A 16,135-nucleotide genomic window follows, 5' to 3' on the forward strand; every position below is an offset into this window, starting at 1 on the left:
TACGTGCATTATGTCCAGGCTTACCGCAATTGCCGCAACGTCGTTTAATCACCGGTTGCGCACTATTCCCCTCCCCATTTTCATTTTTTTTTTCGTATATTAAACCATCGGCACCATTTAATTAAAGCAAATTCTAACCCTTTTATATAGTAAATAACCCTCCTTCGCGAATACGTGTTTTTTAAACCCTACGCCGCTTATTAAACGTTTTGTTAACCTTTCGAAAATTGCGGTTTTCCGCTTTCAAAAATATAGTTCGATAAACAATCGACTTTAACCCTTTTGTTAACTATTTTACAGCATTAAAAATAAACGTTGGCGAATTTCCCTAATAATAATTAATTCGATTTTTAACAAAAGTAAATTAATTAATGGCTTTTGTCGGATTATGCGGTGTTTAAAAAACCCAAATGTCGGTGTTGGAAAAATCAAGTTTTTTAAATGACGGCGTCCGTAACCTAACATCCAGTTTAAATATAACCATTTCCGGATTATAGGGGATAATTTCCGCCCCTCGAAAGCCTCCGGCCATATTTTCTTTTATTATTAATTTTTTGTAAGCCGTTGCAAAAACCAAAAAAAATTCGACTTTACTAATACTGGTAATATGGGCCCGGATAAAATCGTTAATTTTTTAACCGTACGCCCGTTTAAAAACGTTAAACATTCCGATATTAAATGGTTGGGTTAAATAAAATAAATAAACAGGCAAATAAAATGGAATAATATTGTAATTTTTGCAATAACCCTCGAATTTAGGGGATCGATAATTACCGTGCCCATCGAGCATTAACATCCAATATACGTCTTTTATCCGCGATTTTATATGGTTATTAAAATATTAAACCCAATTGAGGCCAATTTCGTTGTCGGTCCATTTATTAACGGTGGGTTTAAAACGCCACGTATCCGGAAAACCGCCTTTTATATATTAATTAAATAAATAATAAACGTTTTTAACGATAATATACGGGGGAATATTGTAACCGTCGCTATTAATGTAATAAATTGCAATTGCCCATTTTCGATTACCAGACTGTATTTTTTTCCTTTTTCCGCGTCTTTCGGACCCAATTACGATTATTCCAACGCAAATTTGGCCCATTATAAAACCGGTTTCGTCGAAATTATATATATCGCAATTTTGGATATTATATTTGGCCCTTATATTGGCCACTAATTAAAACCACGCGTTTAACGCGTTAAAATTTTCGCAAAAAGTTTTTTAAAAATCGTAAACGCGAAAAAAACGCGTTTTTAATTTTATACGTCGTTGTACGAAGCGATAAACCCATTACTTGCCAACCGGTCGCGCGTTCCGCGCGGCGAAAAAATAATCGGCCATTACGGCCATATTAGCGATTTGGGCTGAAAACCCTCGGAAATCCAAATCTAATATATATTGGACAATTACTTTTTTTTCCCTTTCCGTTAACTTTTGGTTACCTGGCCGACAATTGGCCAAAAAAACGATACCGTTTATTTTATCGTGTAATGTCGATTTTGGAACATTATATATTAATATAATTTTTCGTATATTTTTTTTTTATTTAATCGGAATTTATTTAAAACAAAAATAATTCGCGTTTCGCAATTTGATAATTCCATTATTATTGGGGGAAAGAACACGTGTGGAAAATAAAGGATAAAACTGGGTTGAAAAATGTCCGGGGTCCTAATATATCCGGGGTCCTGATGAACCACGTTATATATATAAGTAAAAATATATAGTTGCATTAATTATTTCAATTAATAGCTTATATTTATTATTTACAAAACTATTACTACATATATCTTTTCCTATATTTAATATCCCTTATTCGACTGTTTAATGCACTGTTTGCATTTCTTTCAAAGCTTATTAAGATTATTATTTGTTATTATTGTTGGATTAGAGATTTATGCGTTCAATTCATCAATTGAATGATGAGTCACGGGAATGACCGCACGGGCCAACTACACGTGACTCACCTACTCAATTGATGGTATAAGACAAGAAGAACGTTCAGAAGCTCCCTTCTAGACTGTTAGAGAAAGAGAGAGAAGTAACAATGCAGAGAATATAACTAAATTTATTATATAAAAACGTGACATTGATCGATCAACATAACGAAAGGCCTATCAACAGCTATAGATATTTATATACTGAGAGAAATACTTAGAATATAAGTCTTACAAACATAAATTATTGTAAGTAAGAGACTTATAAATAATTGCTTATGGTAAGGTTGGTAAGAGCATAATATCAAGTCAAATATTAAAAGATATTTATAGTATATTAATGCCGGGTGGGTTAAACTCGGTGGCCGATTTAGCATTACTGAAGGCCAGTCAGCAGGACTTTACAAATAATTTTTGTTGGAACAATAGTCACTGATAGAGAAGGCCTATGGAATGTAAGGACAAGCCCTCACCTCATCTTCCCAGAACCTTATTAAATTGGAATGTAGGTTTCGATGGGTTTCGTGCCAACTCGATTCTTTGGAAAAGTGTTCTGATCCTATTAATCTTCGAGCGGCGCTCAAAAACCCTACCAAGAACGCTGGACGCAACATACGCACGCATTTTAAGCAAAATCCCGCCAGATTATGACCGCAACGCGACAAAACTGTTGCAATTCCTCACCTTTTCCGAGCGACCGCTACAACTTGAAGAAACTGTCGATATAAATGCCGTCGATTTGGAAGAAAAACCAAGGTTTAATGCCGATTACAAAATGCCCGAACCAAATAAAATTTCTATATACTGTTCGAGCTTGGTAGTTGTGCTTAGTAAAACCGACGAAAACGAAAACACCAAAAAAAAACTACAGCTTACACACTTTTCAGTAAAAAAATACCTTATATCAAACCGACTGGAAAGCAACATATCGCTACATTTTGAAAAAAGGCTTGCTAGGCAATACATGGTAAAGGTCTGCCTGGCATATCTGCTGGACCTAAACCACGACTTTACAACGGTAAAACTACAAAACTGGCCCCTAGCACAGTACGCTGCACGATATTGGATGGGCCACGCTGCCCAACTTGGACCAAATACAAACGGAGTTAGGAATCTTATTTGGTAATTTGTTCAAAGTAAAAAATGTTATCAAATTTGCTTTAACCTTAACAATCCCGACAAACCATGGGGTAAAAAAAACCTTAACAACTTTGAAAAAATTGTAACTCTTTTACTTTATTACATGGCTCGGGGAAACGTCCTTTACGCTGTGGAAAAGGTGTTAAACGATGGGGCGGATATTAATGCTCAGGGCGGCATGTACCGAAACGCTCTCTAAACCGCTTCATCAAAAGGCCACAGAGAAATTGTGCAAATTCTGGTCGATAAAGGTGCGAACGTCAATGCTGAAGGTGGCGGTTACGGCAACGCTCTCCAAGCCGCTTCATCTGAAGGTCACAAAAAGATTGTGCAAATTCTGGTCGATAAGGGCGCGGGTGTTAACGCACAAGTCGGCCAATATGGGAACGCCCTTCAAGCCGTCTCATTTAGAGACTATCTCAAAGAAGCATATGAACCTATAGCGTTAATTTTGGTATCATAGCCGATGGTCAGAGATACTATAATAGCGAGCACAAATCAAAACCTCTCTCGAACCACACAAACAACGAAAACGACGGATCCCCAGGCCTCCGTTAGAACAACAGGCGAAGGAATCACCAGGGCACTGAGGCAGGTCATAAAATCGACGCCTAAAAAAGACATATGGGTGTCTCAACAGCAGGACACTTCTTTGTCCAATACCCTAAAATCGTTTGTAAAGGACTTCACCGGCGTGAGGTGGAATTGGTGACCCTTTGAGCCGCGAAAGCGATTGCTACGAAAATGTGAATTTCGAATGTATTGGAAATGTGTAGGTCAACTCCACTTTTTTACAATGCGAATTATTCGAAGGTTGCTAACTTTATGCAGGCTTGTGGCTCGCTTCAGTGGGCAGAAATATCAAACTATCAAACAAAGTCTGTAAAAAAGATATTTAATGTCTCAAACAAAAGGCAGCTATCGTCGCCGAGATGCATAAGGGCCAAGAGGATAACATGGTACTCACTGACATTCAGTTCCAACCCCAAGTTCCACCGGCTCAACCCCCAGCGAATGGTTCGCGACAAAACGGATCTTCCAACTCAGCAAAACTATAAATACAATCCTCGTGGTGCAGCAGCAGACCCCCCCCCCCCCCCCCAATCTCGTCTCACGTATTCCAAACATACTACTACAGCTGCAAACTACCTTGCAATCTGATCATCCCTCACGACTGCATCACGGTGCAGGGCAGCAACGAGCAACTTGAGTGCATACCCAAACGAATCAAAAACTTCCACGACAACAATCACAATCAGTCTTTTTCGATGTGGGGGCTTTACCCATGCTTTTTCGTATCTTTTGCATACGTCTGTATATACCACTTCCTCATAATGGTGGGCCCGTGGGTCTATTTTCTGGTGCGGAGTGGGCAAAACCCAAACGATTTGCAAAATCCCTCTATTCCACTTACGATTATAGTCGGTTTCGTTTCACTTTTCTGGGCCGGTTCAGGTATCCTTACAAGCAGTGGCGCGAACTGGAGGCTTTGAGTGACAATAAGCATCATAGGCCTATCTACCTGGCTGCTTACATGTCTACATACCTGAATTTCTAGCTAGGTACCTGGGCAGGTAATATGATTAAGGCAGCTACAGGTGTGAGAAATCCGAGGTGACGTGCGCCTACTACGACTCTACGGCAACCTATTGTCTCTATTTACACAATAGGGGCACAATACTACGGATTCGTCGCCATTGTATGGGTTTCACCGCCCGCATTTCAATACAGTGGTAAAATCCAGATGTGGTGCGCTTTGCACCGCTACAGCTATTCAACATCACATTTTCTTTGTTCTTTAGATAGATATACGCATTTAGAATACGGCGTTGAAGTGATGTATTTGGGGCTATGTAGCAGTTGAATCCCAATAAGGTATTGGCAGTCAACTGGGGGGTGTGCTGCATTAGATAATCAGATAGATCTTGTTGTCACATGACAACAAGCTCTGAGTCAGCGTTAGGAGCACGATAAAAGCTCCGCCACGTGCCCTAGCACAGATAGCACCACCTACACCAATACATGGCTCTCCTACCCACTAAATCTCGCTGTACGTGTACGTTAGTGTGCGTCAGAAGGCGAAATGGGCTTCCCCAAATTTCGTAGTTAACATTTTTAGTAACGGTGGTGTGGATCTGTGACTCATGTGGCTTGGCACGATCTCCTGAGTTTGGCGCTGATGGGTTTACTACATTGAACGACAGGGTCTATGCTAGCAGAAACCGCGGCAGATCAAAGCCTGGAAAAAATGATTGCTTTGCTATATCAAAGGTTATACACAGTGGTCAAACCCTTTTAACAGGTAACCCTGGGACCGGCCTCCATAACCGATTATGGCAATTCTTCCGAAACAAAGCTACAATCTACGGACCAAACCACGAGCAGCCCCTATCATCGCTCTCTTTCGATTTTGTCTGGCTCCAGAACCTTTCTTCAACCTTTGCTGAGCAGTAGTGCTGGATACACAAGACGTTAAATTGCCAACGCTCTAATTTAAATCGATTTCACCTCATATCATGGCTTTCAGCCATTGCGTTCGCCGCCAAGGCTAAACATAAAACGGTTAAGGATCTGGGAATTCTGCAAATCCTTTTGGCATTTGCGATGGGCCCCAATATAGCCGACATTCTCCCGCCTCCCATCGATCGGTTTAAATTGGCTAACGGGTATATAGCTAATATAAATATAATTCGAGCAAAAGTCAAAATATCCTACATCAAATCCCAAAGTAAAAAAGGGAAAATAGACAGAAAACTACCCCAAAAACCATATAAATCATTTTGGACCTACAAATGGCGATGCGAGCAATATTTTAAACAGTGTTAAGGAAGGGCAGTCAACAGTTTTACCAAACTTATACATGGCCAATGGCCATACGAACATCCAAATCTCGATATAAATATACTTCCCAAAACCATAACATCATATATTAACGTTCCATCTGCTTTGTTTAAAATCTTTCGGCAGTTCCAAATATAGTACAACAACCACCTCTTTTATAAATACCTGGGAAAAATAGCGCAGGTCATAAAAAAACTGAAGATCGCTCCTTCCCTGCGGTTTCCAAACCCTAATCCAACAATTACAAACCTAACCAATTTAAAATTATATTTGGCTAAAAACGGATTTACGTTAATTATTTAATTATTCGCCCAAAATCAACCATTTTTATATTTTACCCAAACCCGTCCCGCCCTACAAATTCACCAAAACGCCCGAACGTTAAAAAATCTTTTTTTAATAAAAAAACACAGCCTCAAAATGTATAATCTCACAAAAAAACTTAAGCTACAAGTATTATCGGACTTTTAAAAACGTTACGCAACAAATTTAAGAAAAAGTACGGAGGTATTGGAAATAATATCCAACGAATAGACGGATTTGCCTCAGGATCTTAAAAAACTAAAATTAAAGCTCGAAAAATATAGGGGTATTTATACTAAATATTCAGGTTACCTTTTATCTATCATAAAAAAGTCAATTAACGCACATAACCTAATAGGTCGAATTACCCGTCCCATGCCGAAAATTACCCCAAAACTATTTATATTTTAGCTGGCAGCCCACCGGTGGGAACTTTTCCCAAACGCCTGGAAACGCATAATTATTTATTATAACCTATCGCTGCACGATTACCAACGTACAGAACGTTTACTGGTTTTAGCGTCGCCCGAACGGTAAAACGAATTTATTTCCGAAATTGGAAATTTTGGATATACGAATTGGAACCCCTTAAAGCACCCAATAGCATTTTTAATAAAAATTAAGTAAAATATTATAATCCGTCCGATTTAAATACGCATTACAATAAGAATAATTAACCCCCCTGTTCGGCAAAATTCGATTATGTAATTTAATATGGGCGAAAAAAAATCATCCGTTATCGTTCCTTTAGTTACGGTATCGTTTACTGCTTTTAAAAAAAAGCTAATTCGGGTGGTTATTGTAAAATCCCAATTGAAACAAATGTTCGAAATGCTGGTTGCAAAATTGGGCGGTTTATAAAATATTACGATCCGTTAACTTCCTTTTTCGCGAAACTTTCGTTTAAACGTTACCGACGCCATTATAATTGCTTAAAACCTAAAATAATACGCTATTAAAAGTAAAATCTTGTTAATTTAACCAAAACATTTTCTCTCTTTTAAATTAATGGGACAAAAGTGTTTTATTAATTCGAAAATTATTTTTGGGAAGGTGCTATTACAAATATAAAAATTTTTTAAATCCTGTTCGCGAAATATAATGGATAAAAATAATAAGAATTTTAATATTAAATTTAAGCTAATTTATACCATAGGAAAACAAAAACCTGTTGGATTTAGCCCTGGAAAATGGTTGTTTATCCACCAAATTTTTAATATTATCCGGCAAATCTGCCCTTTTATCGCCAAAACGATGCCAAAATTAATTAACCATTTTAATCGGTAAAACCGGGATCTTTCCCTTTTATTCGCATTTTGGGAAATAATAATTAATATTTATTTATATACGTAATCGCCCAAAGAATTTACGTTACGGGTTTGGCTAATCTGCCCGTTACTCGCCAAAACGAAACATTTAAAACGGCGGTATATACCTATATAATTAAACAGGATTTTTCTACCGAATAAATAACGCAGGTTAAAGCTTTTAATTATTACGTATTATGGAACGATACCAGCAAAATAACTTTTCTCCTATTCCGAAATATATTTACAGGTGGAATTCTCGGGTTTATATTGGGATAAAAACGATGGCGCGTTAATTACGGCCTTAATCCTAACTAAAAACCCCCGATTAAATTGGCGGTCCCATATCGAATAAAGGAATTGCCATTTACCCGTTTTAAATTTTCTTACCTTAAGGTTATTTTTTTACTGTCGGAATAATAATAATTATTGTATTTAAAGGGATATCCCGATATAAAATAACACGCGCAATTTTTGGGATACCTTACAAATAAGGCATCCATAGGCCCGCACGAACACCTTTTTTGTGCCCCAAAACAAATTGGAAATAGCTTTTTTTGTTACTTTAAAAGGTAAATAAAAATAATTAAATATAACGATTCGCGCTACTTATTTATTTCAACTTAAATCCCTACGCGTAAACGAGGTCTATAAACAATAATCAACATATAATACTGTAATTAATGGCTATTTTTAACAGATATAATCTTTTAAATTCAAACTATGAAAAAAAACTAAATTTAATTAAATATAAAGCCGTTTAAATTATTAGTGGGCCATTAATAACGCCTGTAGCGCAAACTCTATCATCGCTATAAATAACTTACACTCCATCCAGCTAATGATTATTTTTTTGGTTCAGCAACTGTTAACGGTATTCTTTTCCTATCTTTATTATATTTAAAAGCTATTACTACATCTGTCACGAAAGCGATCCCAAAGAGACAAGGCTGTAATATAGGGGCAATTTTGTTCGAAGATCTAAAGCTAAGTGTAAAGGAAGAAGAAAGGCACGCAGTGCCAATCGCGTACACGCGCCTAAGCGAACAAATAACAAACTCACCCTGGCGCCTTGTCACGTGAGGTGGAGCTAGTTACGGTTGGCAGTCGCCCAGGCACGCCACTCCGTAACAACGTTTATTATAATATATGCACGGTGGTAGGGGGTGGTTTTTCTGCCTGCATCGGTGGTAAATATAATAATTATTATTTTTGAAAAGTTTTAATTAATTGGGCATAAACTAAATTATATTAATATGAAAATAGGAACAAAATTAAAAGGTTTAATTCGTACCTTTTTGCTTGAGATTTTCGAACCCCACAATTCGTGCTAAAAATATATTATTTTTTTTCCGGCAATTTTATAAATAATAGCGGAAGCTCTAGTCGACCAAATGTAATTTTAATAAATCTTCACTATTTTATAATAGAACGGAAACCTTTAAATCACTTTGCCAACTTTCGCTTTTATTCTTTTATACATTATCTCGCTTTTCTATTTCCAACGTCAATATGTCTATAAAGATTATCGACCCTGTTTATACAACCAAATACATTGGACCATGCCAAATTACACTTTTCGATCGCAATGATACGCCCATTACAGTGATCGATGCGCCTGAGAAGGCCGAGCCGGCCTTGCAAATTAACGATAAAGTTATCACGATTAAAATTTTCGAGGGGTGCCGTGCGGAAAAGGATTACGGGACCTTTCCCGATGGTCTTTATATTAAAGTATCATACAAGGGTCAAAGATATGGTTATATTATTCGATAAACCCGTAAGGGACTCCTGGTTATAAGTTTTTACCTGGGGTTAATGGTAACGCATTTAATTTATCAATTTGATTGATAATTTACGTGTCGTGCCCCACGTGACCAACACGTGATTTACCCGGTCCCGATTACGGGTATAAGGAGGAAATTTGTTTAAAAGCTCGAACCTAGATAGTTTTGTTAAACAGACAATAATATACTACCTTTACCCGCAGTAACCTTTTGTTAATTAATTGACCTGCGAAAGGCTTATTAACAGCAGTCGTTATATTATTCGTTTTGGGGGAATAAACTAGTTTTTCTCCTCTAGGTCCGCCTTTTTATAAATCGCATCCGACTGGTTTGTGGGATTCCTAGATTTTGGATTCGGCAACGGAATTATATCAAAATTTTGATGGTATGCCCCCCACCCTCGTTGCCGAGAACTGAGACGAACTTCTACATCGCCGATATGACTCTTGGGCTAGCCGAGAACGGGGACGCGACTGAACCTCACCAAAGCGTGGCTGGCGCCTTAAAGGTGTTAAGATCGAAGCGTGTCACGATACCGAAATTATTTGACCCGCCCTTTAGAACGCGGTATAAATCCGCGTTTTCATCAGCACTAGCACTCACGATGCTGCCATTGGCCAGGACAACCTGAAAATTGGCGACGCCGTCACAAGCAAAGCCACGAGCTGTCGAGTACAAGGAGTTGCCTCCGCTGAGGAGAAGTCCGCCGACGCCGACAATGTATACCCGACCACCAAAAACCATCAGGTTCAATTTTGAAAGCTCCTCGTAAACAGAACTCCAATCGGCACCGGGTTGGATCGAGGTGAGGGTCTTGTCGGCATGGTAAATGGTGGTTTTCATGGCGCCTGTATAGTCGGTTAGCGTAAAATGAATCAGGTTTTAGGCTTTTGTTTGACTTTTGGATGTTTGCACCAACTCACTAAAGTCAATTGTTACGCCATCCCGGATGTTGTTGGCTCCCGGATTGGCAGTGTGCCCAGCACCACGCACAGCGAATTTGCAGCTTTGGTTGCAACCTTTTGAATTTTCGCCGTTGTTATCGGTGTCTGACACGCCCAGCACCTTTGTGATATTTGGACCATGAGATCAACAGACCCTAACCCTGACCCCTGACCAACGACCCATTAGGGTGATACTTTTATCGACGTCGCGTCAAGCTCAGAACTTTGTTTGTTTCCTTACCTCTCCTCAGAGTAGAATCTTCGTCGATAGGCGCCAATAGACTAGCTTCCGTGCTATGCTTACCCTGGCCGTGACAAATGGCATTTTGAAAAGCCGAAACTGGACCAACAAAAACCTCGCCACAGGAAACTTAACCAAAAATGAGACAATGGCACAGCTCAGGGCAGTTTAAATATTGAGGTTATGGCGATTATGGACCAAATTGCGTACGTTCGGGTTACTGGTGAGTTAATTATAACTTTTCGGTTTTACTGGCATATATATAGTGTTCATCTGTCCGAGCGGCACTTATAACTAACACCCAAATTCACATGGAGGATTTAAATAATAACGCCCGGACCAAAACCCGACACAAATGCTATTTTATAATTTATCAGCAGTTGTTGGATAATTAATATGCGACTATCCCGTTTTAGTTACCTATCGGGTATTTATAGATAGTTTGTTGATTGTTTTGCAGTGTTTGTCTAAGGAATGTATCAGCGTTATCGATATTAAATTGCAGTAGATTTGCAGTAGGCCATTGGTTGGTTCACCTTTTTTCCGCATTATGTTGCCTCCGAAAATACTTTTTAACGATAATTCCATATTAGGTGGTTTTGCAATGCGGAGCAAAGTTCCAGGCGTCGCATACCATTTGGCTATATACTGCATCTTTTATCAGCCAATCATCCAAACCCTCGGTCCATTCCAGACCCGAGGAGGAATGAAATTAAAGCTATCATTTACAGGCAACGATATCGCGGTTGCTTTTTGAGATTAGCGACCCTGCTAGCAGCTATTTTGTATATTGTAAACCCTTTCATTTTATCAGAACATCCAATTCGCTGTTCGGCGCTTTTTACGTTACGTAGTAAAAACAGCTTCGGACGACCTGATCCGGGCATTTTGAGCCCTGGGTCCCATACAACCCCTGCAATAAGCTAAGGTGTTTGTTATCAAAATGGTGCAATGGAACATGCAATAACGCAGCCTGCCATGGTGGCGGCGATTTAATACGCCTGGGTGGTGAAGGTGTTTTACGAAAGATTGGTTCCAATGTCGAGCATGTGAAAAATCGATTCGTGATTATGATATTTTCTTGATTGTTCTCGGCATTGCCAAATGCTACCCAAGGTACTAGATGCGTCGAAACAAGGCCCAATTATCACCGGAAACACCGCCGGGTCCGGTTTCAAGGCTTACTGGCACAGATGGAAAGGAAATTACATCAACAATTATTATTCTTGCCTGCCAATAAAAGGCTAACATGGCTAGCGTACTGGCGGGATCCGTTCCTATTGGCGTTTTAGTCTCCACGAAATATTTGGAATATAGCCCAAACTGTCCAACTTGGGGCTGGACTCACAAGATGTTTAATATCACCAATATCACCAATACCACCAAATAAAGTTCTATAACCTTTCTCGGCTATAACGTTGCTGCCAGTTATCACATAAAACAGGAGGCCCATCAAAGCTCATTTCCACCTTCTATCTGTGGTAACATCAACTTCCTCCGAGCTAACAATCTTGCATACATTGCCATAAAAACAATCCCCAAAGCACTTAGTACAAACACTGTGCGGTATAACAAATATGCAGCCTTTTCTTAACTGAAAGGTCGAGGGCTTACGGCTTTATGATCAACACAAGCGGACTGCAAAGTCCAGGGTTTGCGGGGATCGTTGCCTCTGAGGCTGTCTGCCTGCCAAGGTGGTTCGGATCTGTGCCATAACCAATCACATGGCAAACTGAAGGCAGTGCCAGCAAGACCAATCGGAACAAACAAGAGAAACGCTGACACGAAGAGCCTGAAGGAACAACCTCTGTTAGGTTAGTCATTGTTTTTCAACGAGACGCTGCTTTTAAGACTGTGGATCGTATTAATTGATAGCAATCACTCGAACTGCAAAAAGATGCCTTGTATGCCCGCGGATGTCTTCGTCCCACAGACGAATTTCGGTACCGTAACCCAACCAAAGCAAATACGGTGGCAAGGTTTAGTGGAGATATTCAAGCACTTCAACACCAATCATAAAATTTTCCTGGATTCGAAAACACTTGATCGTCCGTTCGGGTTCGAAATCGCCTTAGGCAGAGTTGCCCCGCTTTAATGGGATCGCATTTGATGCATGCCTTCTACTGTGAAGCTTAAAATGGGATGAAGCTTAAAATGGGATGAAGCTTAAAATGGGATGCACCGCATCGTCTTCATGCCGTAGGCTGCCTTATCCTCCGGGGATTCCTGTGACTTCAACCATCAACGGCCCAACTTCGCATGATGGGCTGGGAGAGCTAGCCATGCTGGCTAGGCAGCACCAGTTCGGGGTATTGTTACGATAAATATAAGCCAGAAAGCGACGCCCGTCCATCATCACGAGCGTAAACTCTTCCCAATGTCCGAACTAGCGATACCCAAGGCAAAAGTTGTCTGGTGGGATGTCAGCGACACTTACGTACGTTGCCCCTACTGTGACAAAATTCATTGCCACGGCTTCCAGGCGCCTCGTTATAGCACCAGGCAACACCGAGTTTCTCACTGTGGAGGCCCGTCGTACAACCTCCAGTTCCCGCTCGCAGATAGCGGAAATAAATCGTGGTACGAAATCGACAAAAAGAGGGTTATGTTCGTTACGGCTGGAGAGAATCCCGCAAGCATCCTCCACCATTCATGGGTCAGACCCACCTTTGTTAGCGATTCACACCCAAACACACCAATAAGCTTAACAGCTGAAAAATTTTCGCCCTCCGGGCGCCGGTCGTCATGGCCTTACCAAAGGTCTTAAACCGCCGCGCGCGCCCGCAAAATACGCCGCAGGTTTTTCCGCAGGGCCAGGCCGAATTGGAATACGTGTTTTTCGAAACGCGTACCGCTAACGCGCCTAAGCCGGCCGGCCGCGGAAAATATTCCAATTTCCCGGCCCTGGTTATTAAAATATTATAATAAAAATTAAAAAACGTAAAAATAATCGGTAATTGGTTCGAAAAAATTTTTATAACCAAATTCGAAAGTTTACAAACCCCGAAAAACGCCGCGTTTAAAAGAATTATTTTTAAATTTAACGACGTAATTAACGGCTGGTTTTTTAATCGTATCCTCCCTAAAAAAAAACGTTCGCGTTCCCCGTTACGTTCGCCGACCAATTCCAACGAAAGGCGTAACATTTTAATTATAAAAACGGATACGGCGTCGTCGATTTTTAAAAATAAAGGCACGCCCATTAATAAATTGGTTATATAAACCGAACGAGCCGCCACGCCACCAGCGGCGGCCCTAACGTAAATTTTAACCCCGGCCACGCGTTTATATCCAATACGTACTGTCACGGCCAGGCATACATTGGAGAACCTCAGTGTATTAGGCGCTATCGACGAAAATTCTAAACTGAAGAGAAGAGAGAAATTACAATCGACGACGCGCTCAAGAGACGCGCTTAAATCCGGAGGTAGTGGATCCTTGTCCGATCCCTGGCTCGGTGTGGAGCCGAGTCGTGATTCTGAGGGTAGGTCTAGGGGCCTGATCCTCACACGTACGACGTCCGGTAATACATTTAACAATTCCGTAATTCTTTTCCAATCGGGCCGGAACCGTTTTTAAACCCCGAAACGTTTAATAAAATAACCGTCCAACCGTATTTTAATCCGCGTAAATAATAAATTACGGATAATAACGAGGAAATTATACGCGGTAACGACCAAATTGGCCAAATTGGTTTCGGTACCATATAATAAAATCCCAAACGCCAAACGTACCCTTACGGGTTGGAATATTACGGTGGCTTTTAAAGAAATACGGCAAAATTTTTTTAACCCTAACGCGGTTAAAGTTATTATGGACGTATTGGACGCGCGGAAAATTATTATCCCGATAACCTGGTATATATACGCTGTTTTAAAATGCCCCGAACGTTTAATTGCTTGGACGGAAAAAAGGACGTATATAAGGTAATTCAGGAAAAAATTACCGTAATAATAGGCTAATAGCCAATTAATTGGCATATTTCCAAATATAATTATAACCCATATACGGCTAAAGGTACGTAAATAATATCCTTTTTTTAACCCGTAAAACCCTTTTAACTTCACAAAATATCGAAACGTACGCGGAAAATTAAAAAATTACGTAAAATTACACATTACCACGACGGTTACCAGGGATATTACAAAATACGTCGCTGCGTACGGTAAACGCGTTACGGTATATATGGTAAAATAAAACATACGACAAAGGAAAAACCGTGTAAGGCAGCCCTTAAATGCGTTAATTGCTATTACGGCCAGGCGTACATTGGAGAACCTCAGTGTATTAAGCGTTATTAACGAAAATTCTAAATTGAAAAAAAGAGAGAAATTACAATTAACGACGCGCTGGAGAAACGCGTTTAAATCCGGAGTTAATGGACCCTTTGTCCGATCCCTGGCTCGGCGTGGAGCCGAGTCGTGATTCTAAGGGCAGGTCTGGGGGCCTGATCCTCACAGTATACGTTGGTTTGGTTTTTGGTTTAACCGACGGTTAAACGGGCGCCGTTACGTCGCCGAAAAAACTATTAAAATAATAGCGGTCGCTGTTTATTTTAAAAATTTTGGGGTAATAAAATACGGACCGCTTACGGCTACATTTCGCAAAATAACGGTAATATACGTAGGTTTTTCGGCTATTTACGTAGCCGAAATATAATATAACCCAGCGTACAGGTAAAAATTTTTTTTTAAAATATTAAATAAACCGCTGGTTTTAACGGTACGGGCAATTTTCACGGCGTATAAAATTACCCCCTCGTCCATTGTTTTCAAGGACGTAAAATTATTTTCGGCCCGCGTCGCGCTAATTTACACCCGTTTAAAATACGGCGCCCGATTAAAGTTTGCGGATAAAGGGTACTTTTTTATTAACCGCCTGCGTAAAATACTTCGTACCCGCAATTCGGGCCATTCGGCCACGACTTTGTAAACGGTTATATAATTTTTCCCGCGGTGTTACGGAATGGCGTGCCTGGGCGACTGCCAACCGTGACTAGCTCCACCTTACGTGATAAGGCGCCAGGGTGAGTTTGTTATTTGTTCGCTTAGGCGCGTATACGCGATTGGCATTACGTGCCTTTCTTTTTCCTTTACATTTAATTTTAAATTCTCGAATAAAATCGCCCCTATATTATAGCCTTGTCTTTTTGGGATCGTTTTCGTAATATTATTTAAAATTTAACCAATCAGCTACCGGGAACGGTATAATAATATTTACAATACCGAAAAAAAACACGAACGCCTATAAGGCACAATACCGAAATAACCAAAAATAACGCCGAACGGCAGCCGACCGCCTAATTGGAAAGGTAAAAGGTCGAATTTAACCACGGTCGCCCCGAAACAGGTCCCCCCCGCGCAAAACGCCCGCGTTAACAGCCTACGGTATAAACACGGGCCCAACGTCGCCCGTCGACCCGGAAACGCGTGGGAAATATTGTAACGGTTAGGGGAAAAGAAAAAACCACCGATTCCCGAAAAAACACCGACGAACCCGTTCGGTGAAATAATTGGGACCAGCGAATTTTACCATTAATAAATATTAATGGGCCGACACGTAAAACCAATAAGGCTCCTTTTTCCGAAAAAAAACACCAAATAATAATAAATAAATTAAAAAATCGTATTG

At 40.1% G+C, this 16,135-nt stretch overlaps 4 protein-coding genes across 4 annotated transcripts; 3 read left to right on the forward strand and 1 right to left on the reverse strand.

Annotated features, from left to right (window-relative positions):
* Positions 1 to 3,230: 3,230 nt before the first annotated feature.
* Positions 3,231 to 3,524, forward strand: PgNI_02684 (uncharacterized protein; the record flags this gene model as incomplete). Its single annotated transcript, XM_031122745.1, has 1 exon — positions 3,231 to 3,524. One exon carries the CDS (start codon positions 3,231 to 3,233, stop codon positions 3,522 to 3,524), a length of 294 nt encoding a protein of 97 aa, XP_030984480.1.
* A 1,762-nt stretch (positions 3,525 to 5,286) lies between these two features.
* On the forward strand, positions 5,287 to 6,155 carry PgNI_02685 (uncharacterized protein; the record flags this gene model as incomplete). The annotated part of the gene is made up of 3 exons (XM_031122746.1): positions 5,287 to 5,493; positions 5,536 to 5,747; positions 6,101 to 6,155. Coding segments are annotated over 3 exons (474 nt in total), but the record flags the coding sequence as incomplete, so codon positions are not given.
* Positions 6,156 to 9,044: 2,889 nt separating this feature from the next.
* PgNI_02686 (uncharacterized protein) lies at positions 9,045 to 9,308 on the forward strand (the record flags this gene model as incomplete). The annotated part of the gene is made up of 1 exon (XM_031122747.1): positions 9,045 to 9,308. The coding sequence occupies one exon, from the start codon at positions 9,045 to 9,047 to the stop codon at positions 9,306 to 9,308; it is 264 nt and encodes an 87-aa protein (XP_030984478.1).
* Positions 9,309 to 9,799: 491 nt separating this feature from the next.
* On the reverse strand, positions 9,800 to 10,162 carry PgNI_02687 (uncharacterized protein; the record flags this gene model as incomplete). The annotated part of the gene is made up of 1 exon (XM_031122748.1): positions 9,800 to 10,162. One exon carries the CDS (start codon positions 10,160 to 10,162, stop codon positions 9,800 to 9,802), a length of 363 nt encoding a protein of 120 aa, XP_030984477.1.
* Between the last annotated feature and the right edge of the window lie 5,973 nt (positions 10,163 to 16,135).

This window comes from Pyricularia grisea, assembly GCF_004355905.1.
Source record: "Pyricularia grisea strain NI907 chromosome Unknown Pyricularia_grisea_NI907_Scaffold_2, whole genome shotgun sequence".
Lineage (NCBI taxonomy): Eukaryota > Fungi > Ascomycota > Sordariomycetes > Magnaporthales > Pyriculariaceae > Pyricularia > Pyricularia grisea.